Source organism: Bos indicus, chromosome 1 (genome assembly GCF_029378745.1).
Source record: "Bos indicus isolate NIAB-ARS_2022 breed Sahiwal x Tharparkar chromosome 1, NIAB-ARS_B.indTharparkar_mat_pri_1.0, whole genome shotgun sequence".
Lineage (NCBI taxonomy): Eukaryota > Metazoa > Chordata > Mammalia > Artiodactyla > Bovidae > Bos > Bos indicus.
The window spans coordinates 140,341,109-140,366,330 of record NC_091760.1 but is presented as its reverse complement, the minus strand read 5'-3'; the positions used below and the strand labels follow the sequence as shown (position 1 = coordinate 140,366,330).

Below are 25,222 nucleotides of genomic sequence, written 5' to 3'. Positions count from 1 at the left end.
CCTGGGTCGAGAAGATCCCGTGGAGAAGGGAAAGGCTACCCACTCCATTGTCCATGGGGTCACAAAGAGTCAGACTGAGCGACTTTCACTTTTCCCAAAAGGTCTGACAGTTTTCCTTTTTTAAAAAATATGAAACCAACCAATGACACAGCAGTTAAAATAAAAGGATGATACACTGATTTTCTTTACTTTTTTTTTTCTTCTGAAACCAATGCAGTATCAGAGTTCAAAAATCACACCTTTACCATCTTTGTAAAGCTGCCATCACTTACAGTCTAACAGTTGACATTTTTAATTAGGGAGGCTGAGAGGAACACTCAGGGCCTGCCCAAGAGCCCAGGGGGAGACATGAAGGGGTAAAAAGCAAGACAGTCCTCCCCTCTCGCCCCTCCTGACTCACCACCACCCTTTCCCTCAACATCGTGCTGTGGCTTTAGTGGATTCAGCCCATAGGTGGTACCAGAGGTGATCAGAAGACAGAAGAAACAAGATCTGGGTATTTATTTGCCTCTTTCTCTGCTCAGGTAAAACACAGACTGTTCAGTTCAATTTGAATTTCAGATAAACAACAAGAAAAAGTTTAGTATAACTATGCCCCCAGATATTTCATGGAATATACTTACACTTTTTTTTTTTTTTTGGCTTATCTGACATTGAAATTTAACTGGGCATTCTGAATTTTTGTCTGTTGAAATGTGGCAACCATAAAAGTCTGTAAAACAGCCTGAGGCTGGGGCTTCTCTGGTGGTCCAGTGGCTAAGACTTCGTGCTCCCAGTGCAGGGGGCCCTGGTTTGATCCCTAGTTGGGGAACTTGATCCCACATGCTGCAACTAAAGATCCCACATGTCAAAACTAAGACCCGGTACAGCCAAATAAATAAATAAATAGCCTGAAGCATAGCTGTGCCCTTCAACAGAAGACCACAGACCTTGTCAGGCTGCTCCCCACAGAGCACCCTCTCCAGTTTCTGGTGCTTCCCTGCAGGTTCTGCTATTCCCAGTGTGAGATGCCACATTGTTCTTTGTGGGTTTCCCTAAACTACATGAACGTGGAAGTCGCTCAGTCAGGTCCAGCTCTTTTGGACCCCATGGACTACACAGTCCATGGAATTCTCCAGGCCAGAATACTGGAGTGGGTAACCTTTCCCTTTTCCAGGGGATCTTCCCACCCCAGGGGTCAAACCCAGGTCTCCCACATTGCAGGTGGATTATTTACCAGCTGAGCCACAAGGGAAGCCCAGGAATACTGGAGTGAGTAGCCTATCCCTTCTCCAGTGGATCTTCCTGACCCAGGAATCAAACTGGGGTCTCTGGCATTTGCAGTCACCTTTGCAAACGGTCTTTTGGAGTTGACCTTCTTCAAATTACTCCTGTAGAAGTTGTCCTCTGGTTCCCCTCAGAATCATGACTAATACATTCATCACTAAGGACATCCCGCTTCACTTTCCCAGCATCGCTTTTTTAAAGTTCCCCATCCCCAGCTCTGAGTACCACCTGTAGCATATACTGCGTGTGTGCATGCTAAGTTGCTTCAGTCATGTCCGACTCTTTGCAACTCCAAGGACTATAGCCTGCCAGGCTTCTCTGTCCATGGGATTTTCCCAGACAAGAATACTGGAGTGGGTTGCCATGCCCTCCTCCAGGGGATCCTCCCATCCCAGGGGTAGCACATACTAGGTGCTCAGCAAATATTTCCTGAATGAATGGATGAACGAATGAGCACAACCAGGCTAGGGTCCAGAGTGCTTTGCAGCATCCCACTTCTGTAGTTAAGGACCCAAAAGTCTGCATCCTGATGTGATCCTACTCTAGCCAGCAAAGAATAGAAAGTGATCCAGGATGTTCTTCAAGAATGGTGGACTGGGAGAAGGAGACGGAACTGAGGGGTTAGCAAAGAGGAGCAAGATAACCTGTGTCCCAGATAACTATTCCTGCAGAACCAATCACCCTGAATTAGCAGCTTCAGCCCAAGAACTGAGTGTTCTCTACCCCCAGTGCTGTAGGTTAGCAGGCTTGGCTGAGCTTCTTGTCTCTCGGATGGAGCCTCCCACAAGACTGCAGCCGGATGGTCCCAGGGCTGAGGTCACCCAAGAACCTTCACCCACATTCTTGCCATCTGGGAGGGGAGAGCCGGCAGAGTCTGACTGGGTGGGCACCTATCCAGGCTGCTGCCCATGGACTAGCTGGACTTCCTTACAGCATGGCAGTTTAAGGTAGTGGCTCTTCTTTTTTAATTTATTTTTTAAATTTTTATTGGAGCATAGTTCTTTTATAACATTGTATTAGTTTCTTGTTGCTGTTGGTCAGTGACTCAGTCATGTCTGACACTTTGTGACCCCATGGACTGCAGCACGCCAGGCTTCCCTGTCCATCAGCAACTCCTGGAACTGGCTCAAACTCATATCCATTGAGTCAGTGATGCCATCCAACCATCTCATTCTCTGCTGCCCCATTCTCCGCCTACCCTCAATCTTTCCCAGCATCAGGGTCTTTTCCAATGACTCAGTTCTTCTCATCAGGTGGCCAAAGTATTGGAGCTTCAGCTTCAGTATCAGTCCTCCAATGAATATTCAGGTTTGATTTCCTTTAGAATGGACTGGTTTGATTTCCTTGCAGTCCAAGGGACTCTCAAGAGTCTTCTCCAGTACCACAGTTCAAAAGCATCCATTCTTTGGCTCTCAACCTTCCTTATGGTTCAACTCTCACATCAGTACATGACTACTGGAAAAACCATAGCTTCGACTATACAGACCTTTGTCGGCAAAGTGATGTTTCTGCCGTTCAGACAAACGAGTCAGCTATACATGTACATTCATCCCTTCTTTTTTGAATTTCCTTCCTATCTACTGGAACCTCTTAAGTGGTAACTGGCTTCTCCCACAGCAAACATTCCCAGAGGGAAAAAGCAGAGGCTTCCAGTTTCCTAAGGTCCAAACCAGGAAACTCATAGGCCCCCTTCTGCTGCATGCTGTTGGCCTGAGGAGCCTCAGCTGCCCTGAAGCAAGAGGAGGGACTTAGAACTCTCCCTCCACAGGCCAGAGAGTCTGCAGCAATCTTTCATCCTCTTCAAGTCTGACCCCAAACCAGGAATCACACAAAGTCATAACCAACACACAAAGTGATCCAGGAATATGTGTCAAGGCCATTAACAAGTAAAGAAAACTTTAAAGAGAGGGAGGTTTTACCCCTTGACTTGGAAAAGTTCTTAGATGTAAATTTTCATACTTAAAAAGTTCATAATGATCTATATTCTTGCTTAAACCAGGGTAGCAGTTTAGAATGTGCTGGGGGTGGGGATGGGAGTGGAAATGTATTGATATTGTGAAATGAATAATACATAATGAATTGACTTTCTTGGGGGGTTGTGCACTGCATGGCACGTGGGATCTTAGTTCCCTGACTCATGAGCTCTGCAGTGGAAGTGCAGAATCTTAACCACTGGACTGTCAGGGAACTTAATATTGAATTGTTTTTAAATAGGAGTTTGTATGTGGTACCATTCAGACCAGCTTCATGGCAGGCAAAATGTGCAGGGACCCTAGGGAAGTGACCAGTCTTGACTGAATGATCTGCTTAATAATTTTTAACAAGGAGTCCAGGTTTTCTTTCTTTCTTTTTTTGGCTGTGCTGGGTCTTCGTTGCTACACGTGGGCTTTCTCTAGTTGCGATGCAACTAGAGAGGCCTTATTGTGAGAGCTTCTCTTGTTGCAGAGCACAGGCTCTAGGCACACAAACTTCAGTAGTTGTGGCTCCAGGGCTCTAGAGCACAGGCTTAGTAGGTGAGGCTCACAGGCTTAGTTGCTTTGAAGCATATGGAACCTTCCTGAACCAGGGACCAAACCCATGCCCCTGCATTGGCAGTCGAATTCCTATCCACTGCAACACCAGGCAAATCCAAGGAGCCCAGTTCCTCAATTTTTCCCTGGACCCTACAACTGATACAGCTGGCCCTGTCCTTGGTCCTTGGTAGAGAGCAAGTGAGGTCAGGAGGCAGCAACTGAAGAAGAGCGAAGGCTGAGCTTGTAGGGCCTTGTCTTCCAGAGCCTGGGCTGGGTGACATCATGCCAACCTTGAGACAAACTCAGCTGTGTGGTGACCCACCACCTTTGCTCCCCTGTCTGTCTCTGAAGTAGAAGGTACCTGCCCTCAACGAGGCAAAACCACACTGATGCAGCCTGTTTGCTAGATGAGGTTTTAGCCCAGGGCCAACAAAATCCACTATCACATTCTGAAGTCACTCTTAAAAACAGGATTCCAGATAAAGAAGATGTGAGACACACACACACACACAGAGGAAAGCTACTCAGCCATATAAAGGAGTGAAATTTTGCCATTTGCACCAACATGGATGGACTGGGAGGGCTTCCCAGGTGATGCGGTGGTAAAGGGTCTACCCACCAATGCAGGAGACGCAGGAGATGCAGGTTCAAACCCTGGGTAGGGAAGATCCCCCGGAGAAGGAAATGGCAACTCACTCCAGTATTCTTGACTGGAAAATTCCATGGACAAAGGAGTCTCGTGGGCTACAGTCCATGAGGTTGCAAAGAGTCAGACATGACTGAGCATGCACTCATGCACGGACAGATGGACATAGAAGGCATTATGATAAGTGAAGTTAAGTCAGAAAGAGAAACACAAATACTGTATAATATCTCTTATATGTAGAATCTAAAAAATACAACAAACTAGTATGTGTGGCAAAAAAGAAGCAGACTCACAAATATAGAGAACAGACTAGTGGTTACTGGTGGGGCAAGGGAAGGGGGAGGGGCAACATGGGCTGGGGGATGAGCGGGTACAAACTATTAGGTATAAATAAGCTACAGAATATACTTTACAGCACAGGGAATACAGGCAATATTTTATAATAACTATAAATGGAGTATAACCTTTAAAATGTGAATTGCTATTTTGTACACCTGTAACTTACATAACATTATACACTAGTTTTATTTCAATTAAAAAAATTTAAAGAGGATTCAGAGCTAATTTGTTCTCAGCTTGTCAGAGTGAATAAAAAGTGGTCACTTCCTGAGTATGAGGGACCCACTTAGGAAAGAATAAAAACTGTACTTGGAGTGAAATAGCACCGTTTCCTGGCTGAATTGTGTAAATTGAGCCAAATCTTGGCAGTTAATTATTATTGATTGGAAATGCTAACTCATTACTGATTAAGAATGTTGGAAGAAACCAATTGTGTGGATTTTACAGAAACTCACAACAACCCTCTGGGGCTCTCCCCAAAGCCACGTTCTAGGATCGTTGATGAGAGCTTTCAGGTGAGACCAGGGAGAGGTCTGCCTGCGGGTCTGGGTGAGTCTGTGGTTGCTCTGAGGATGCCTGCAGACCATCACAGGCACAGGAGACCTCCTTGTTCTGCACAGCTTGGACAGGAGAGCAGGTCCCACCTAAGAGGAAGTCCAGTGCCTGAAGACAGCGCAGCCCACTCTCTTGCCTAAACACACTGACTCCCAAGAAGGAACATGAGCTGTGAGCTTCTCTAACTCCTTTGTAATCACAGATGCACCCCTCTGATAGGAACCCTACAAATTTCAACATCTTATCATGGAGCTCAGGCTGCAATTGTAGTGGATTCTCTTCTGAAAAGCTGTTAGTTGTACAAATTAATTTCATACATAAAATTATGAATGTATCACCTGCTGCTTAAAAAAGCAAAACATATTCAAGTACCTGAGAAGTATTAGGTCCATACAAATAATTGATAAGCAGAATAAGAAACATTCTTGTCTCCTGATGAGGGCAAACGATAGACAGATCATCACTCTCCTGGTACAAGCTCATAATTCATAGGCTTCAAAAGATCTTCAGTGGGAATTCTTTCAGCATAATTTATAAATTCATTTTTTTCACTAAAACACATGGGCCTTCTCTGTACAATACAAAAACTCTATCTTCAGTTGGTCTAAAGCTATCTAAAATTTAATCTCAAAAAAAAAAAAAAAAAAAGAAAGGAAGCAAGGAGAGAAGGAGGAAGGAAATACAGATAAGCCCACAAATTAGAATATTGCTTCAGTGTTTTACTTTTGAAAATTAACAGGCGGTCCCTATAATAGTCTATGACCACATACATGCCAGAAGCTAGTTAACTAAATTGATGAGATGATACTGCTGTTGAGACCATGGTTTCCAGCTTGGCCAAGATGTAAGTCTATTAACCTCCTTCAGTGCTATGGACTCAGACCACAGCCCAACCTAGTTGCCCATTTACACCCCAGACCCCTGGTCAAGAGAGAACCCAGGACAGCGTGAACATGGGGATGAGCTGGTGTGTTTGGACCGCAAGCTAGATGACCTGCCATCTTTCCTGTGATTTATGCAACCTTGGGGCCTATCTCCTGACTCCCCAAGGAACTTGGGCTGACATAGCCTCCCTAACTCCCCTCCCAAGTCTGCCACTGAATCGGTTGTGCGTGAGAGCATTTTAGGCTATGCAAACACCCACAGACATAGAGAACTTGAACCAGGAGCAGGTAAAAAGTGCCACATCTATTAACAATGCTTCAAGCACGTTTACTCCAAAGACAGTGGATTAGAAGCACCGTGTTTATCCACGGTATTTACTAGCACACTGAAGTTATTATAAGGCTCAAACTGAAGTGGGGGTGTGGAGGATATCAGTCAATCAGTCACTCAGTTGAGATTGGCAGTAATAAATTCCCTGTCAGCCCTAATCCCTAAAATAACCTTTGCAAAGAATCAATTCACTTGTTGAACAGTATTACCCATTGACCATGTCTGTGTGGATACCCTGATGGTTTAAAGGCCTGGCCTTCTAAGCAATTCCTATTTCATTCTTTCCCCATCTAGATCAATATCAGAAGCAACCTTGTGTATCCATCCATAGCTTCCTTCTGGAATAGAGAAGCTTCAGAGCATTCCAAGCTATAACACAAAGGGCACGTCCTGTGAATAGTATTTGAGAGCCATGTTAGTACAATATTTCATCCATTCTTGTTTTGAAATTTTTTCTGGTTACTTCAAATATAGAAAAAGAAGGAGGAAAGGGCCAAGTGACCCCTGATGGAGACCAGAGTGATTTGATGTTTCACCCTGAGAGCTCTGTGGCGTTCAGAGCAGCACGCACGATGCATCAGTCCAGGTGAATTCAGGGCTTCCTGCAGGTTTTACTGCTCTAACAGGAAGCAGATTTAGAACTTTCTGTTCTGGGAATCGTTGCACACCTCAGTGATTGATTACTTAGAGACATGTTTTTCCCATAGCCAGATGCAGTTCAACCAGCACGTCTCTGAGACCCGTGGCAGCTCAGCATTCCAAGTTACCATTTTCCCTGTTTCAAAGGGCTTAGAGGCTCTGCACGCTGAGCTTCCACCTAAATTCATATTGAGATTCATGCAGAATTGACGTATTACATCCTCAGAGTAGAGGAGAACTGCATGGTGCCCTGGCTTCCAGACCCCCACTCACAGCAGCCTACTGAAGCATCCAAAACCCTCCACCCAGCCTCAGGCACCATCACGTCCCGTATTTGAAGCAGAACCAAGTCACATCTCTGCCATAGACAGTAACAAGGCATGATCCCTGCGTAGCCTTTCTGGAAATTTCATTTTCTCCTCTTGCCTTCCAGCCCAACCTCCCCAGACCAAAGAATCAGACCAGCCCTGCAGCATCTCCTGCCAGAACTGACCTTCTCTCTTAAGCATGGTAGTGAGCATGCAGTCAGCTCCTTTTTGTACCCAGTTCCAAAGCTGTCTCTCCCTACTCCAGGCTGATCACCCATCCTGTGTACAAGACCTTGCCCCACACACTTCCACAAACCAAGGAAAGAGAGGAAATGTAGCCCAGGCAAAATCTGCCCATGTCGATTTGTGGTCCTGGAAAGGTCAACAAGATACCAAAAGAAAAAATGGGGTATCTGCTGGGTGCCCTGGAGCCAAGGGGGTGGGTGGGGGCAGCATGGAAGGTGTTTTGGGAATAAATATTTGAATTTTATTTCTTATTTGAAAAATCAGGCTCAAATTAATGCTGCTGTATCTGTCTCTATGTCTATGAATGCAGGGCCTTCTCAATCAGTTTCTCCACATACTTGATAGCAGAAAAATAAAATTGCAGTGTGTGTGTCTCTGTTCCCTCAAAATCAAAGGCAAGATAAACTTAAATGTGATTTTTAACTTTATTCAAAACAAGGAGAGGAGAGTACCCATCTTTGACCTTATTCGTTGTTAGTAACTATAATCTCATCAAAGCAAACTAAATCTTGGATGCTCCTAGTACAATCCCACACCTACTAGAAACTTCTCAAGCCATGACCTCTTTTCCAAAGAAGAAGCACCTATCCAAGTACGGTGCTGTATTTTTGCTCAGATACTCAAGAATCCACCTGCCGATGCAGGAAACTGAGTTCAATCCCAGGTTCAGGAAGATCCCCTGGAGAAGGAAATAGCAACCCACTCCAGTATTCTTGCCTGGAGAATCCCATGGACAGAGGAGCCTGGTGGGCTATAGTCCGTGGTCTCACAAAGAGTCGGACATGACTGTGCACACACACAACACAACAACTCACATCTCAAAGAGATGACAACTGGGGTAAGCCCCACAGGTATTTCAGAAAAATATCTTCCTTCTGGGTATTTACCTACAGCCAGGACTGGGGGATTCTCTTATCAAACTCAGGTATGTCCCCATGCCTTTCACCTCCAAATGCAGACTTTTGGAAACAAATATATCACAGCTCACTAAGTCAAGAGAAATCCATTCCAGTTTTAGAAATTCAATCTAGCTTGGGTAAGCCTCCAAGCGCTAAAAGTAAGCTCCATCAGAAGTTTATTACTCATAAATCTTTCCTTCAGATTGGAAGTCACCCAGCAGCCACTCTCCTTCCAGTATTTTCCCACTTTTTTTCATCAATAAAGAAAGTTAACTCTTACAGTCTCCCCGAACAATGAACATCAAGATATAAATCAAGAGACACAGCCAAATTATTGTCTTACAAAATGAAACCTTTTGGTTGTGTCCAACCCTGAATATGCATTGGAAGGACGGATGCTGATCCTGAAGCCGAAGCTCTAATACCTTGGCCACCTGATGCAAACACTCAACTCACTGGAAAAGACCCTGACGCTGGGAAAGATTGAATGTAAAAGGAGAAGAGGGTGGCAGAGGATGAGATGGTTGAATGGCATCACCAACTCAATGAACATGATTTTGAGCAAACTCTGGGAGGTAGCAGAGGACAGGGAAGCCTGGTGTATCGCAGTTCATGGGGTCACAAAGAATCAGACACAACTGAGTGACTGAACAACAACAACAAACTGGCGACTAGTGGGGAATAATCTGATTCAGATGATTGTGTCATGTTTGAATTGAATGTAGCAGATGAATTGTAACCAGAGCTCTGAAGCGGTGTTTCACTGAAGTGGAGAATTATATGGGCTTCCCTGGTGGCTCAGACAGTAAAGAATCTGCCTGCAATGCAGGAGACCCACGTTCGACCCCTGGGTCAGGAAGATCCCCTGGAGAAAGAAATGGCTACCCACTCCAGTATTTTTGCCTGGAAAATCCCATGGCCAATGGAGACAGGCAGGCTATAATCCATGGGGGTCACGAAGTGTCGGACATGTGTGTTAGTGAGCAACTAACACACGCACATAGAGAAGTCCTATGTGCAAACAAATGAAGTTCTCAGCCAAAACTACTCAATCACAAAGGCACTTTGTTCAGATAAAGAATAAAAATCTCTGAATTATCAAGATACTAATGAATTAATTTTTTTAATTAAAAAATAATACAACTCTAGTATTTCTGGGGGGAAAAAATGTCTTCACACTGCAGGTAAGATGAGGACCATCTGGGTTGTGTATCCAGAGGTTGGTGTACTGGAGAATAAGGACAAGTTCAAGGTTGTTCTGTATAGTATGGGGTGGATATATGTTAAATTTCACATCAATTAATACCACGGCAACAACAATGACACAAAAATAAATCTTAGAAGAATCCAGATTCCTAGCCAATGACCCTTTTGAGATAATATTTAACAGTATTTCAGCAGAGCTCAAGAATTTAGATCCCACTGGAATTTAATGTATCTGACTTGTGTCTTCTGTAATCCAGATTAGAATTTCAAGGCACCCTGAATTCACTCCCATAGTCTTCATTATGTCTATGTTTGTGCTCAGTTGTTCAGTCATGTCCAGTTCTTTGCATCCCATGGACTGTAGCCCACCAGGATCCTCTGCCCATGGAATTTTCCAGGCAAGATTACTGGAGTGGGGTGCCATTTCCTGCTCCCAGAGACCTTTTCATTCCAGGGATCAAACTCACGTCCCTTATGTCTTCCACACTGGCAGGCAGATTCTTTACCATTAGCACCACCTGGGAAGCCCTTAGCCCTGTAGTCTTCATTGGCGGTGGTGGTTTAGTTGCTAAGTCATGTCCAAGTCTTGTGACACCGTGGACTGTGGCCTGCCAGGCTCCTCTGTCCAAGGGATTTCCCAGGCCAGAATCCAGGAGTGAGTTGCCATTTCCTTCTCCAGGGGATCTTCCCAACCTGAGGATCAAACCCATGTCTCCTTCATTGCAGGCAGTCTCCTGTATTGCAGGCAGATTCTTTATCAACTGAGCCACCAGGGAACCTCTTAAAGTCTTCATTGCCTTGTGCTAAATGGAGACCTCAAGTAAATGTATAATATTCAAATGTAGTCAACTAATGACATTTTGGGATGCTCATTTTACAATTAATTGACTACTATTCTGATCTCATAACATTTTGATAGTCTGTGCTTCATATTTCTACTCTCGTGGGTCCCTGTTTCTTCAAAACATGTAGACAGCTTCATTTGTATTAATAGGAAATATATATTAAGATAAAAGATCTCTTGAGATACCCATGATGACAGAATAAAGTGAACTGAATTTCAATGGGATGTAATATTAGGTTAAAACAGAAATTCCAAGATGATCTTCTCATATTGCATATTTAAGAATAAGGAATTAGGCAGCTTAGATTTTTAGGAAAATATTTAGACCACTTCTAGAAAACTTTATCCCAAATTTAATATTTTAATTAAAAATTTTTTTAATGAAATACCATGTATGTATATCACACATGAGCAGTTATATCTGAAATTAAGATAGAACATGTTAATAACAATTTGAATGTATACAGAGCCATGAGTCTTTAACTATCAAATAATCTTTAACCATCAAATAGTCTTTATCAAATGAATAGCTTCTAATATTTAGAATTATATAAAGAAACACTTTATTTGTAGCATCTTGAATTTTTCCTTTCTGTTTACTTTTAGACTTCCAGAAAAGACATATGCATTTTTCACTAGAGTGAATCAATTTTTATTGGAAATGAATTTCATGCTTTATAATACGAGAAAGCAGTGTCTTCTGTAACAGCTGATAACTCCCTCTGGCGCAAAACACTGAGCACATAGACTTGCTTTGAAGGACCTGTGGATGCCAAGGGAAAGCCAGGCTGCAAAGCTGTTGAGCACAAGGGACCTAGTCCTGCCTTGACCTCCACTCTGCCAGACCCCAGACTTCAGGCTCCTCCCGCATGAGCCATGAGTTACCTAAAACAGCAGTTCTCAAAGAGCGGACTGGTCACCCTGAGGGGACTTCCTTCCTTAAAGGGAGCCCACAAAATCAAAATTATTTTTATGGTACTAAGGTACTATATTATCTGATACTTTCAAATTATGGTGCTGGAGAAAACTCTTTAGAGTCCCTTGGACAGAAAGGAGATCAGACCAGTCAACCCTAAAGGAAAGCAACCCTGAATATTCATTGGAAGGACTGATGCTGAAGCTCCAATCCTTTGGCCACCTGATATGAACAGCTGACTTACTGGAAAAGACCCCGATGCTGGAAAGATTGAAGGTAAAATGAAAGGGCAGCAGAGGATGAGATGGTTAAATAGCATCACTGCCTCAATGAACATGAATTTGAGCAAACTCCAAGAGATAGTAGAGGACAGGGAAGGCTGGCCTGCTGCAGTCCGTGGGGTCACAAAGCTTCAGACACGACTGAGGGACTGAACAACAGCGACATGTGTGCATGCGAAGTCGCTCTGTTTGTGTCTGACTCTTTGCCACCCTATGGACTGCAACCCGCCAGGCTTTTCTGTCCATAGGATTCTCCAGGCAGGAAACTGGAGAGGGTTGCCTTTTCCTTCTACAGGGGATCTTCCCAACCCAGGGATCGAACCCACATCTTGTGTCTCCAGCCCTGGCAGGCAGGTTCTTTACCACTAGTACCACCAGACAACAACAACAAGGTATTATTTGCTTTTTAAAATCTTGTCTTCTCATAAGTACACAGTGGAACTTTCTAGAGGCTACACAACACATATTACAACAGACTGGCAGCCAGACATTACAGCTATATGCAAAAATACAGAACTCTTCCACTGTCCTGCAAAAGTATTTTTTTCCATCTTGGAAAATATTATTACTTTTTATTTTTAAAATGTTATCTATGTTAACATAGGTTTGCCACTTTGTTTTTAATGAACAAACAAATAAACCCTTTAACAATTTCTCCATTTTAATTTCTAATATGAGAATCATCAGTAGATATAGCCAACAAATCAGAAGTTCTTTGGGGTCTTTGAGAATTTTTAAGAATGGAAAGAAGTTGTGAGAGCCAAAAGGTTGAGAACTGCTTCATGAGGGCATCTCTGAGAAGACTTTTGACCCTAAATCCCATGATACCAAGGTTGGCAGGTTCCATGGATGTTAACTCCATTGACAAGATGGACATGAATCTATGAACCCAGAAAATCAAGAAACTCCTGTGTCCGTCCTTCTCTGTTTGAGCAACTCTCATTTTGCTCCTCTCTGCTCTCTGAACTTCTTGCTAATAAACACACCAACCCGCACCCACACAGAGAAAATGGGAAAAGCCGTAGGCATCAGAAAAGGCTTGTGAAAGAGCGCATTTCTTCCCCCACCCTCCCTAAGTCCCCAGGTCTGATCAAGACATTCTTGGGTACCAGTCCCTCTTTTTATTAATACAATGAACTTTTCACCCCAGGGGTCACCACCACACAGTCCCTCTCCAGGACAAAGACCCAAAACAGGTGAGTGAGTCAGCAGCCACAGATGAGTGACCCACCAAGAAACATTCTAGAACTTTAGACTTGCTCAGGCCCCATTCAGATTCAAAACGGAGGCTCCTAAGTGGTTTTCAGGGCCCTAAGTCTTTACAGCCGGGATCTGAGATTGACATTATCTACAACTGGATAAGCAGCATCAGCTTAAATTCCATCCAACAGGAAGCAAGGAGAAGTTTTCCATGAAAGGTGAGTTCATTTTGTAATAAACAAAAAGTTGGAACACCCAGGGTCAGGGAAGATCTCTTGGAGAAGGGAATGGCAACTCACTCCAGTATTCTTACCTGGAGAATCCCATGGATTCCTCCACCAGAGGAGCCTGGTGGGCTATAGTCCATGGGGTCACAAAGAGTCAGACACAACTGAGTGACTGAGCACACACACAGGAACACCCAGAACTCACCCTCACCAGGACCACAACCCCAACCCTGGGTGCTTACTGGGTTTTTATTCTGGTGACCAGTCATCCTCCATTACAACCACTAAAGGTGGGGAGCTGGGCTTCTTTCCAGCTCTGTCTCCTTCAGAGTCCACGCTCTTCCCTTTCCCGGCCACATCCCAGCTCCTCCACTGCCGTTCTGTTTCAACGATAAAATTTAATGATCCTTCCTACAATTTAAGGCTGAGGTGGAGACTGGAATGGAAAATATAAATGCTCTGGTCTCTGCTATTACTTTTATCTTCTGTGAATCCGTGCAGTGACACTGATCCGGGACCTCCCCCAACCAGCACCCTGCTCTATGTACGAGGGAGAGCAAAGCGAGTTTTAAACCTCCTTTCCTGTGAAGTTGAGTGCTTCACAGTTTTCAAAGCACTTCTCTCATTTGATCTCATTTTATCCTCACAACAACTCGGGTGATTCTCACCACCCCTAATGAAGAAAGCAGAGAACTATATTTGCATCATAATTATCATGTTGCCCAGAATGGGTGTCCTCCTTTGGGAAAGAAACTGATCTTATCTACTGCATTTAGCTCAGTTTTTGTTTTTTTTTTTTTAAACCAGACCATGGTGCCCACTTTGAATTGCTAAAATCCACTCTACACCAAAGTGCAGGCATAGATAGTGGCCAATTTGGCTGAAAGTTATGATCCACACCTGCTATGTGCCCAAAGCTACAGACAGGAAATAAGTAAGTAGTTAGACTATTCATGGGGTCTTACCATTTTCACCAGATGGCTTGTCTTTTCCATTGGTTGTCCCAGCTCCTTGTCGCTAAAGGCATTAAAAAAAAAAAAAGAAATTGTCATCAGTCACTTTCAGGGTTATTTTTGTCTCTTTCATTGTTTCCAATACTTTTTGCATCATATCAAGTTCTATGTCACTTTAGCTCAAGATGGTTGGGGCATGATGTTTGTGAGACCAAGAAAAGATCAGTCCAAGACAGTATGTTTTGAAATGTCACAGACTGCCTCCCTGGACCAGATCCACTGCTTTATGAATTCAGTTCACTAGTCACAAGGGATAGCAGACAGGAGACTGTTGATGGAACATAGCATCAACAGAAACACGAGGGAAGCAGCAAAGAGTTTGCGCCAACTGCGACAAGATCAGGGCTATCACTTTTGTCATGATTACACTGCCACATTTTTATTCCAATCACTATGTTCAATGTCTCACCTTCAAATATATGGTAATCGATTTTAAAAAGTCCCATGTCAATGACCAGAATCTCTTCTATCGTTAGATTACTCTTCTGTCCATGTTTATGCCTATCTTGTGTATTTTCGATTTACTAGGTTGACCAAAAGGAATGTTTTATGGTTAGTCTTGAATCTTTGGGCAAGATTCTCTGGATATGTGGCCTGGGGAGCTACGTGCAATGTATCGCATATGCAGGCATATAAGCATGTTTCCTCAAAGCTTATCCAGCGACTACTTTTAAATAACATGCTGTTCAGAATTGTTCTAGTCCATGCAGAGAGAAGTATTTTGTCAGTCCAGTTTTCTGATCATCATCGGAAAAGATGCTTTAAGTTGAGAAAAATAAAGTGATTGTAAAGTCTCTAGCTTTCAGGTGCTGAAAAAGAGACCAGGCAGGGAGCTGATTTGTCCAAGTTCACAAAGCTAATTGGTGGTGCAGTCAAGGCTGGAGACTGGACTTCATGCCAAGGTTAGTACCTTGCAGAAATAGTCATCATTATGTAACTCTTTGATGGGATCCTGGAAAGAGAAGCAAGGCACTGACCAAGGAGAAAATTGATACAGGTGACTCCCATCAAGGATCAGAATGAACTTAAAATTTATATTTGAGTCCAAGCCTTCAACCTAAAGCAATACTAAAAAATTATTAGTTCCTATTATTGTCCAATGTTGTCATGAGAAATTCCCAGGTCCTTGGCCAACCCTTGATTAATAGAAGCTGGATCATCTGGAAAAATCTTGCTTGCATGTTCTGATTAGTGTAAATAAATATGGCAAATGAATGATAGAGACTGATGTGAACAAATTTAATCATCCCTGTGTACACTTACTCCCTGGTGTAGATGATAACTCAAGAGAGAGGAAAAGTCAAGCCTTCCATTTATTACAAATCCCACCACACACATGCCACACACATGCCACACACACACACACACACACACACACACACACACACACACCCCACGTACACACAGACTCTGTCTCAGTCAATGAGAAGTGCAAATGCCCACCCAGGTCAGGAGAGTACTCTGCTTCATTCCAAGAAGAAAAACCACCTCTCTCTGGCACAAAGTGGAAGGAAAGCCTAGATAAATGTGGGTTCCTTCTTCTTATTTAATTTTAAACATTTTCTCAGAATCCAGACCTGCCCGTGTTCCCATGGAAGAAGGTTGCAGTACTGGCCAAACATCCATTGATCTTCAATACATTTCTTCCATTCATTCTCTGTATCATAGCATCTTTATCTAAAGCACTCAGCTTGTAACACATCGTCATCTTGATTTAAACCAAATTACACATTTCTTAAATACAGTAGATTTGTAAGTGAAAATGCCACTTTATTCTTGCCTGTGTTTACTCAGTTTCATTTTTTTAAAACAGAAAGCTGGTAAATTAGCTGCACAGGATGGAAATCTGATCACCGTTGTGAAGGATCAAAAGTGACACAGCAGCCAGTTAGGGGTTGAACCGCTCCAAGGTTTAAACTCTCCATCCTTCCCCACGTAGTTCATAGAAGACTCAGAAGACATGGCAAATTCCACAGAATAAAAGGACAGGGTTTTAGAGCTGAATAAAGCAAATTCAATGGCATACAAGTGCAAAATAGGTGCACATCCAGCTCCTTTATCTTTAAATGCCTTAAACACTGACACCTTTCAAATGTCCTGAATACTTCATTGCATAAAAGATCACCTCTATGAAACCTGAAGAAAACCAAAATGAAACATGCACTGGGGAAGAAAAGGGGTTCATTTTCTAAGAATTTATAAGATAGGAGTTTTGTGTCAGGTCTTATTCAATGGAGCCAAAATGAAGCTGATAGATGTCATAAGGATCTTGTGTCTCGCATCAGAAAATGATCCCTACAAAAAAGAACTAGTCATCCAGAACATCTTGTTTCAGAATTCTTTCAGACCTGGCAACATTTTTAAGGCAAGGCTGAGAACAGTGAGGGGAGCAGTCAAGAGGGCTCTTGTTCCTGTTCCAGGGATCTCCAGGGTCATCACTTGTGATTGTTTTATCCCTAGGGAAGAAGCTGAAACTCCCCTGAACCAAGCATCTGGAGGGGGCCTGAGTCAAGCTGGGGCTTAGAGTGCCAAGGCCAGACAAGCTCCAAGTGGTCCTGGGCATTATGGGCTCAGGGAATTACGACAGCATCCTTAACCAGGTAGATACCACCATGGTGCTCATCAGCATCATTCTGCACACTGTACCCCCAGGCACAGAGGAACTTGCTCAAGGTCACACAGCTGGGAAGTGGTGGAGCCTGAGCTCAAACCCAGAGGCTCTGGCTCCTTAGTTGACCTTTGAACCACTGAGCCTGCACATTCCCTAGTATCCTTCTGAGCCCACCCCACCTTCACCCAACACACCAGCAAGTGGGGAGATTGCTATATGGAGGGCAGACAGCAACACAGAGAAAAATAGCTTAAGAGAAAATGCATCACCATCCAACACTCTTCCATCACCAACAGGAAGTGTGGGCTTCCCTGATGGCTCTAGTGGTAAAGAATTCTCCTGCCAATGCGGGATACGCAAAAGACCCAGGTTCAATCCCTGGGTCGGGAGGATCGCCTGGAGGAGGGCATGGCAACACACTCCAGGATTCTCACCTGGAAAATTCCATTGACAGGGGAATTTTCTAGGGGGCTACATACAGTCCAGGGGTCGCGGAGAACAGACACCACTGAGCACACACAAACTGATGGTCTCTGCAGAATTTCTCAGGAAGTGTAAGAGCCCTGTCTAAGGACGCAGCCCAAAATGTTGATATGACAGCATTGGAGCCTCCTTCTTCTGCAGCACAATCAGGAGGCTTGAGGATGCTGGGGGGTCTGTGGAGCAGCCATGAGAGAAGGGGATGTGAGCCAACAAGGCAGAACCGTGGCCAGGAGAGGTGTTCTCTGGGTCCTCAGTCCTTAAATCCTCGCCCAGCAACTCCCACGGGCCTTGGGAGGGAGGTTTCCTTCCTCAGTGATGTTAACTATTACAAGGATAGCATTTCAGAGTTTGATAAATCCCAATCAAGTAGAGAACAGACTTGAAGACACAGTGGAGGAAGGAGAGGGTGGGACAAATTGAGAGAGTAGCACTGAAACATATACATTGCCATGGCAAAACAGATAGCCAGTGGGAATTTGCTATATGACACAGGGAGCTCAACGCCGTGCTCTTTGACAACATCAAGGGGTGGGATGGGGTGCGAGGTGGGAGGTTCAAGAGGAGGGGACATATGTATGCCTCTGGCTTATTCATGTTGATGTATGGAAGAAGCCAACACAACATTATAGTGTAATTATCCTCCAATTAAAAATAAATGAATTTTTTAAAAGGAGCCTAAAGGAAGAATAGGCGTATATAGCTTCTTCTTACAATCCAACACAATACTAAGTACTCATAAAAAGGCAGAACTGGTTTTCAAAAGTATGATTCTTAAAGTGATTTTCCCTGTCAGTCCCCTGACACCAAGGGCTACGGGGAAATGACAAGGAACATGTCTTAGCTTGGCTTCCCAGAAAGCACGGTGCAAGGCAAGAGCCGTTTGTGCTACAACTTAATTGGGGAGGGAGGTTCCAGGAATGAGTGGAGAGGATGGGCAGTGGGGCCCAGACAGCCATGCAAGGAAATAGCATCTGGTAGGCACTGCCAGGGGCACCCAGACCCCAAGACTGTGCCCTCCAGTGATGCTTGAACTCTGTTCAAGGACAGACTCCCGAGATCCATCAGCTCCCATATCACTGGCCCAAGACATGCACCATGGAGCTTAATTCCCAGTGCTTCTAGTCTGGGCCATGTCTCCAACATGGTGTCTGCCCAAGGACAAGGAGGACACCCCTGGGAAGGAGATGGAGACACCCGGCATGGGCAGGAGGTGACATACTGTCACTTCAACCTGCCTGAAGCCTGCAGAGTCCACGCTGGCTGCCCACCCACAGGGCCCTCCCTGATGGGACCTGAAGTGACACAGGAGAGGTGTCTGACTGCACGTCAACTTGGCTGGTGGGTCTTTTCAACCAAGTTGCAAGCTCACGGACAGTCCTTTCATATTAGAAACTTCACTAGTGGAACAAGCCACTCCAACTTTCTGGTAAATAACCAGCTTTGGCGCCACTTCTTCCTGTATTTTGAGCTCAGAGTGTGTGCAGTCATTTTTTGCTACATCTAGGGGCCAGGGCTCATTGGAAAAGACTCTGATGCTGGGAAAGATTGAGGGCAGGAGGAAAAGGGGGTGACAAGGATGAGATGGTTAGAAAGCATCACCAGTTCAATGGACATGAATCTGAGCAAGCTCCAGGAGATAGTGAAGGACAGGGAAGCCTGGTGTGCTGCAGTCCGTGGGGCTGCAAAGAGTCAGACACGATTTAGTGACTTGAACAACAGGCGCCACACCCACATCAGTAAGACCCGTCTCAACAGTGTTGGTTGGAAGAGAAAGTGTGCTGTCATCCTACCCATCACCAACAGACTGAAGCCCAATCCTACTGCATGACCATCACAAGCCCCCACATCCCCTGTTCTTCCTTATGAGAACTATTGCAAAACCTTTGTGTTCTTGGAGTAATTATCAAGTCACTGGCTAAGGAGAGTGAAGTGTTCACCCGCCTTGGGCACAGAATTTAAGACGGCATCAAGAAACTCATTAATCAGAACAAATGCTGCCTGGGATCATGTTTGCATGGAATCTGAAGAAGAAAAAAAAATCAAGGTCATAGGAGCAGAGAGTGAAACGGTGGCTGCCAGGAGCTGGGGTTGGGGAAAGGGGAGAAGCTGGTAAAAGGGTGCAAACTTGGTTATGAGCAAGGTTAGAGAATCAAACGTGTTACATGGTGACTATGGTTAATAACACTCTGCTGTAAAATTGAAATTTGCTAAGAGAATGAAACTTAAGAGCTCTCACCAAAAAAAAAAAAAAAAAAAGGTAAAAATTTTAGGTGATGGAGGTTGAAATTAAAACCATAATGGGACTCCTTTCACAGTGTACAGATATGCCAAATTTTCCAGTTGTACACTTTAATCATATTACAATTTTATTTGCCAAGTATACATAAAAAAGGGCTTCCCAGGTACTCAGTGGTAATGAATCTGCCTGCCAGTGCAGGAGACATGGGTTTGATTGCTGGGTCTGGAAGATCACCTAGAGCAGGAAATGACAACTCACTCCAGTATCCTTGCCTCGAGAATCCTGTGGACAGAGGAGCCTGGCAGGCTATAGTCCATGGGATCACAAAGGGTCGGACATGACTTAGCGACTAAACAACATACTTCAAGAAAACTGGAAAAAAGGCAAATATTAATGCAATATTTTAGAAAATTAAAAATACTGCAAAAAGTCATGATAAACAAAAGACCCACGTTTTGCATTACCCACGAGAAGAAACAGATGGGAACCACTGGCATTTCCTTTTGCCACACTCTTGTGTGGCTCTCCCAGGTACTGGCCATGTTTCCCTAAAGCAAATAAATGACTCAGGAAGTTGAGTAATTTCATGGATTTATACAATTATTCTAACAGTCTTTGAAACCTTTCTTCTGCAGCTCTCTCAAGGGCCAAGACTGTGATTCATGCTGTCATTTTTCAAGTTTTTATTGTACGGTTTCTAGAATACTGCAGAGGAGCGTCTCGCCTTTCATATTTTGCTGTCAATACCCATAAAATCGGTCATGCCAATCATATATCGTATAGGACCCAGAATTGCTAAAACCTGCTTCCTCATTAAAGCAGACCCAGAGCCCTGGACAGATTATGTCCGCTTGGAAAATCCATTCAGCCAGTACATATTGGTTTCATCCTTAGGATAAAACACAAGTTCCCATGAAGACATTTGCTTTTCATTTCAGAAGGTTGGAGAGAATGAAATGCGAAATGAATTCCAGAGGGACACGAATGACAGTTCAAGAATATTTTCTGAATGTGCACCCACTAAGTGGATAAACCTGTCTTCAAGAACTTGGCTTGTTCCTTAATTTGATGAGATACGGCTGCAATACTTTGGCCACCTGATGTGAAGAGCCAACTCATCAGAAAAGACCCTGATGATGGGAAAGATTGAAGGCAGAAGGAGAAAGGGGATGACAGAGAATGAGATGGTTGGATGGCATCACCCACTCAATAGATATGAGTTTGAGCAAACTCTGGGAGATGGTGAAGGACAGGGAAGCTTGGCATGCTGTAGTCCACGGGGTCACAAAGAGTCAGACACAACTGAGCGACTGAACAACAACAAAAGACTCAAACAGTGGGTGACTAATTTCAAAGGCCCCTTAGGGTTGGGGAACAAATTGCCTTCTGCAGCAGTAAGGGTCCCAGGGCATACCCAGGGTCCCCAGGGTTCCCAGAGTCCCCCAGCTCTCCATCCCTTCTTCTTTCATCTACCCAAGCAACGCACCCATTGTGCCACAAAATTCTGGAAAGAGCTCCATGCATGAATTTGCTTTGGCAACACTGGAGAAAAGACCACCCTCATGGCACCAAATCCACGGGGGGAAAAGACAGAAGAGCCCATGGAAGTCTTTGGCTCCCAGAGGCATTTCTTCTCATCCTCCTTATCAAGCCATCAGGGTAGGAGAGGATGTGAATGAGCTCCTCACAGCCCTGGGGTCAGCCTGTCAGTGCTGCTGGATTAGGAAAATTCCCATTAGAGGACTTTGGTCTTGCCCAAGTTAAGAAATAAAAGATTTTCATGCAGAAGGAAGATGGTACCACACAGAAACTCACATGCACAATAAGAAAATAAGAAACTCCAGGGAGGTTCCAAAGGAAGCTAAATTAATACTTCCTAACTGCTCTAAAAATCACTTTCTAAAGAAAGAGCCAGCTTAATTTTGTTAAAGGGCTGGAGAGTAAATATTTTAGGGTCACAGGCCAAGTGGTCTCTGTTGCAACTACTCAAGTCTGCAGTTGTAATGTGAAAGTAGCCCATAGACAATATGCAAACACTAGCTGTGTTCCAGTAAAACATTATTTATTAAAAAAAAAAAAAAGTATATTCACCACTGTGCAAAACCATTAGCAGTGAAGTCATGGATTCAGTGTCAGACAGAGGCTGCGAGCAACCCAGGGGGTGACTGGCTCCTGGACTCACAATATACTCCTCTTTCCTTGGGCCAGGCACAGGGCCAGGTCCTGAGGGTCCCCAGGAGAAGGGGGATATGCTCTGACTTTGGTTGGTCACAGCCTAGAGGGAGAGAGACTAATCAGCTCAGATGGTGGGTAACATAAGACCCAAAATGACCAAGTTCAGGGCCATGGGTTAGGGTCCCCCAGTTCACATTTGAGTGAGTAGGGGGTCAAGGACAGTTCCACATTTTGAGGGAAGGGAATGAGTCACAGCGACCCCACAAGCTGGGCAGAGCTGGGGAAACTCCTTACCAAGTTCCCTCCTGAGAAGGAAAGACGGGGACCTTTGGCTCCTGCTGTCACATGTAATGGAGAAGGCAATGGCACCCCACTCCAGTAATCTTGCCTGGAAAATCCCATGGGCGGAGGAGCCTGGTGGGCTGCAGTCCATGGGGTCGCTAAGAGTCGGACATGACTGAGCGACTTCACTCTCACTTTTCACTTTCATGCATTGGAGAAGGAAACGGCAACCCACTCCAGTGTTCTTGCCTGGAGAATCCCAGGGACGGGGGAGGCTGGTGGGCTGCCGTCTATGGGGTCACACAGAGTCGGACACGACTGAAGCGACTTAGCAGCAGCAGCAGTCACATGTAAGGACCTGCCATGCAGCAAGTCCACTCTCCCATCCACCCATCTGTGGCAGCATTTTCCAAAAGAGACATTATTTGGCATTATCAAGTGGATGGTATCACTGTCTCAAGGGAAAGGAAAGTATGTGTTTCGAGGCATTTTTTAACATTTTCCTCTCTGTCCCCAATATCTGACCTCTGTTGGATTTTGTCTGAAGCTCCAGTATTTGACCATCTGATGAAAAGAGGCGACTCATCAGGATAAGACCCTGATGCTGGGGAAGATTGAGGGTAGGAGGAGAAGCAGGCAACAGATAATGAGATGGTTGAATGGCATCACCAACTCAATGGACATGAGTTTGAGCAAACTCTGAGAGATGGTGAAGGACAGGGAAGCCTGATGTGCTGCAGTCCATGGGGTCTCCAAGGGTCGGACACGACTGAGGGACTGAACAACCACCACCAAGAAGTTACAGAAATTTGGCAAAAGACTGAAAGAAACATCCACCCCACCCCCGGAGCTGCTTAGAAGCTCTTGTCAGCAAGTGCTCCTTCACACAGTCTATCCCCTGGTGATGACTTTGCTCTGAAGTTGTTTTTTCTCCATGACTCTGTCTTCCTTTTGTGAGGCTGCATCCTGATATTCAGATTGCTGATGGCTCAGGGATTCTGGCGCCCCTTAAAGGCTAGCATTGTGACAAGCGGATCCTCAAATGGGTCATAAATAAGGGGGGAAATGCCAATCTGTGTGTTTTGGGGCTAGAAGACTCTCAGGGAACATGAAGGCTCAGATAATTGCAATATTCTTTGCAGAATCAATATCCTGTACACAGCTGCTAAGTCGCTTCAGTCGTGTCCGACTCTGTGCGACCCCATAGACAGCAGCCCACCAGGCTCCCCTGTCCCTGGGATTCTCCAGGCAGAATACTGGAGTGGGTTGCCATTTCCTGCACACAGGAGAGAGGGCAAAATGGAGAAAGGGCCCCAGAGTTCTCAATCCATCCTTCGAAGCTGTCTTTTGAGGACCATGTTTACAAAGAATGAAACAGAGTGTTTCTATGGTATTATATTAAGGCGTTTTTCTATGGTATTATGTTTAATTTTTATTGATGAAAGATTGTGAGTCTTTTAGATGAAATACCAGATTTTAAATGGACAGTGCTGGGGAACCATGGTGATCACACAATGAAGTAAGATTAGCAGCTGGGTTGGCCAGCACAGGCAGCTGATGTGTGCTCCGTGCCACCGCCATCATGAAATCAGTGGTTTCTCAGCGACATGAAGGGCACACCATGAAAGGCCTCCTCTAAAGCAAAGGCCCCGAATTTGTCTGAAGAGCAGAAGAGACATTTCTGCCAACACTGTGTGATCAGAACAGAATTGATGTAACTTCTTAGCACTGATCATTTTAAAATCATCTATGATTCTCCTGGTAATACTCCAAACACTGAACATTTTTAAAATCCACCAATTTAATCCCTAAAGATCAGAAGAGGACTTCCACTGGAAGGATTTCAAAGAAAGTCAAATAGTTGGTTAAAAAGAAAATGATGGGATCTTCATGACAAAGGCATTAACCTTTATAATTCTTCCTAATTCTTCCACCTTCTGACTACATTCAGCTCGGAGCATTTTTATCCTGACCTTTATGTTAATAGAAGCAATTAGCATGGCTGTGGTGAGGCAGGCCATTTACCCCTCATTTTTAGGGGTTGGTGGTTTGTCTTATTGAAATTCAGTTTATACTTTATCCTATAGCTATATATTTTAAATGAGTATTTTTCTACCCTTAAAAACTTTCTCCATGCCCATTTTCTTTTTCAGTAATACTATTTTCTATTTATAAAAGTGAGTTAGGGCCATAATGAAAATCTTAGAAAATAAATACACGAGGAGGAAAGCAAAACACTTATAACCCAACTGTTCGGAGTTAATCTATGTTAACTATCCTATCACCCGCGAAGAGTCGGACACGACTGAGCGACTTCACTTTCACTTTTCACTTTCATGCATTGGAGAAGGAAATGGCAACCCACTCCAGTGTCCTTGCCTGGAGAAACCCAGGGACGGGGAAGCCTGGTGGGCTGCCGTCTATGGGGTCGCACAGAGTCGGACACGACTGAAGCGACTTAGCAGCAGCAGCAGCAGCAAACCTCAATTATAAGATTATAAACATGTCAAGGCTCATCAACTATACAACTAAAAAGGATAATTTTTACTGTATATAAAATATATCTTAATAAAATTGATTTTTAAAAAAGAAAGAAAAGAGTGTCCTGATATCAGGCTGGCCAGGCTCTCCAGCCCTTTCACTTAGCAGCTGTGTGACCCTGTGCATGACACATGACATCTCTGAGCCTGTTTCTGCTTCTGTAAACCGAAGATAACAATACACCCACATCATAAAGTTGTCAGAATTCAATGAGATTAAAACATTCACACTGCCTGGAGGAGATCCCTGAAAAAGTCAGCCTGCAAAGTAATGCAAAAGAGGATGGAAAGACAACGGACTCTGTCCTCATTGTATTTTTCTTGCAGTAGGTTAACAGTGGCCCAAGGAGCTCAGCAAAGCTTGAGGAAGGAGGAAGCCCAGCCCTCGTGTGCAGTCAGACAAACCCTGAAAAGGGGATTCCCTCGGCTTCTTCTGCACCTGCTCAGTTTCTTCTTCATAGAGAAGTCAAATAAATATGATTAAATTAAGCATGTACTTCACATGTCTATGTGAGAATCCAAAGACAGAATATTGGTATTTATGATCTTTTTTTTAAAAAATAAAGTATGCAGCCTTCA

The 25,222-nt window shown here is 44.2% G+C and overlaps 1 protein-coding gene across 1 annotated transcript in view; it reads right to left on the bottom strand.

Annotated features, from left to right (window-relative positions):
* The window catches only part of PCP4 (Purkinje cell protein 4), a 68,615-nt gene that overhangs the window by 21,033 nt on the left and 22,360 nt on the right, over positions 1-25,222 (bottom strand). The window contains exon 2 of the mRNA XM_070795153.1: positions 14,266-14,317. Coding sequence (XP_070651254.1) covers positions 14,266-14,317 — 52 coding nt within the window. The remainder of the gene's footprint in view (positions 1-14,265; positions 14,318-25,222) is intronic.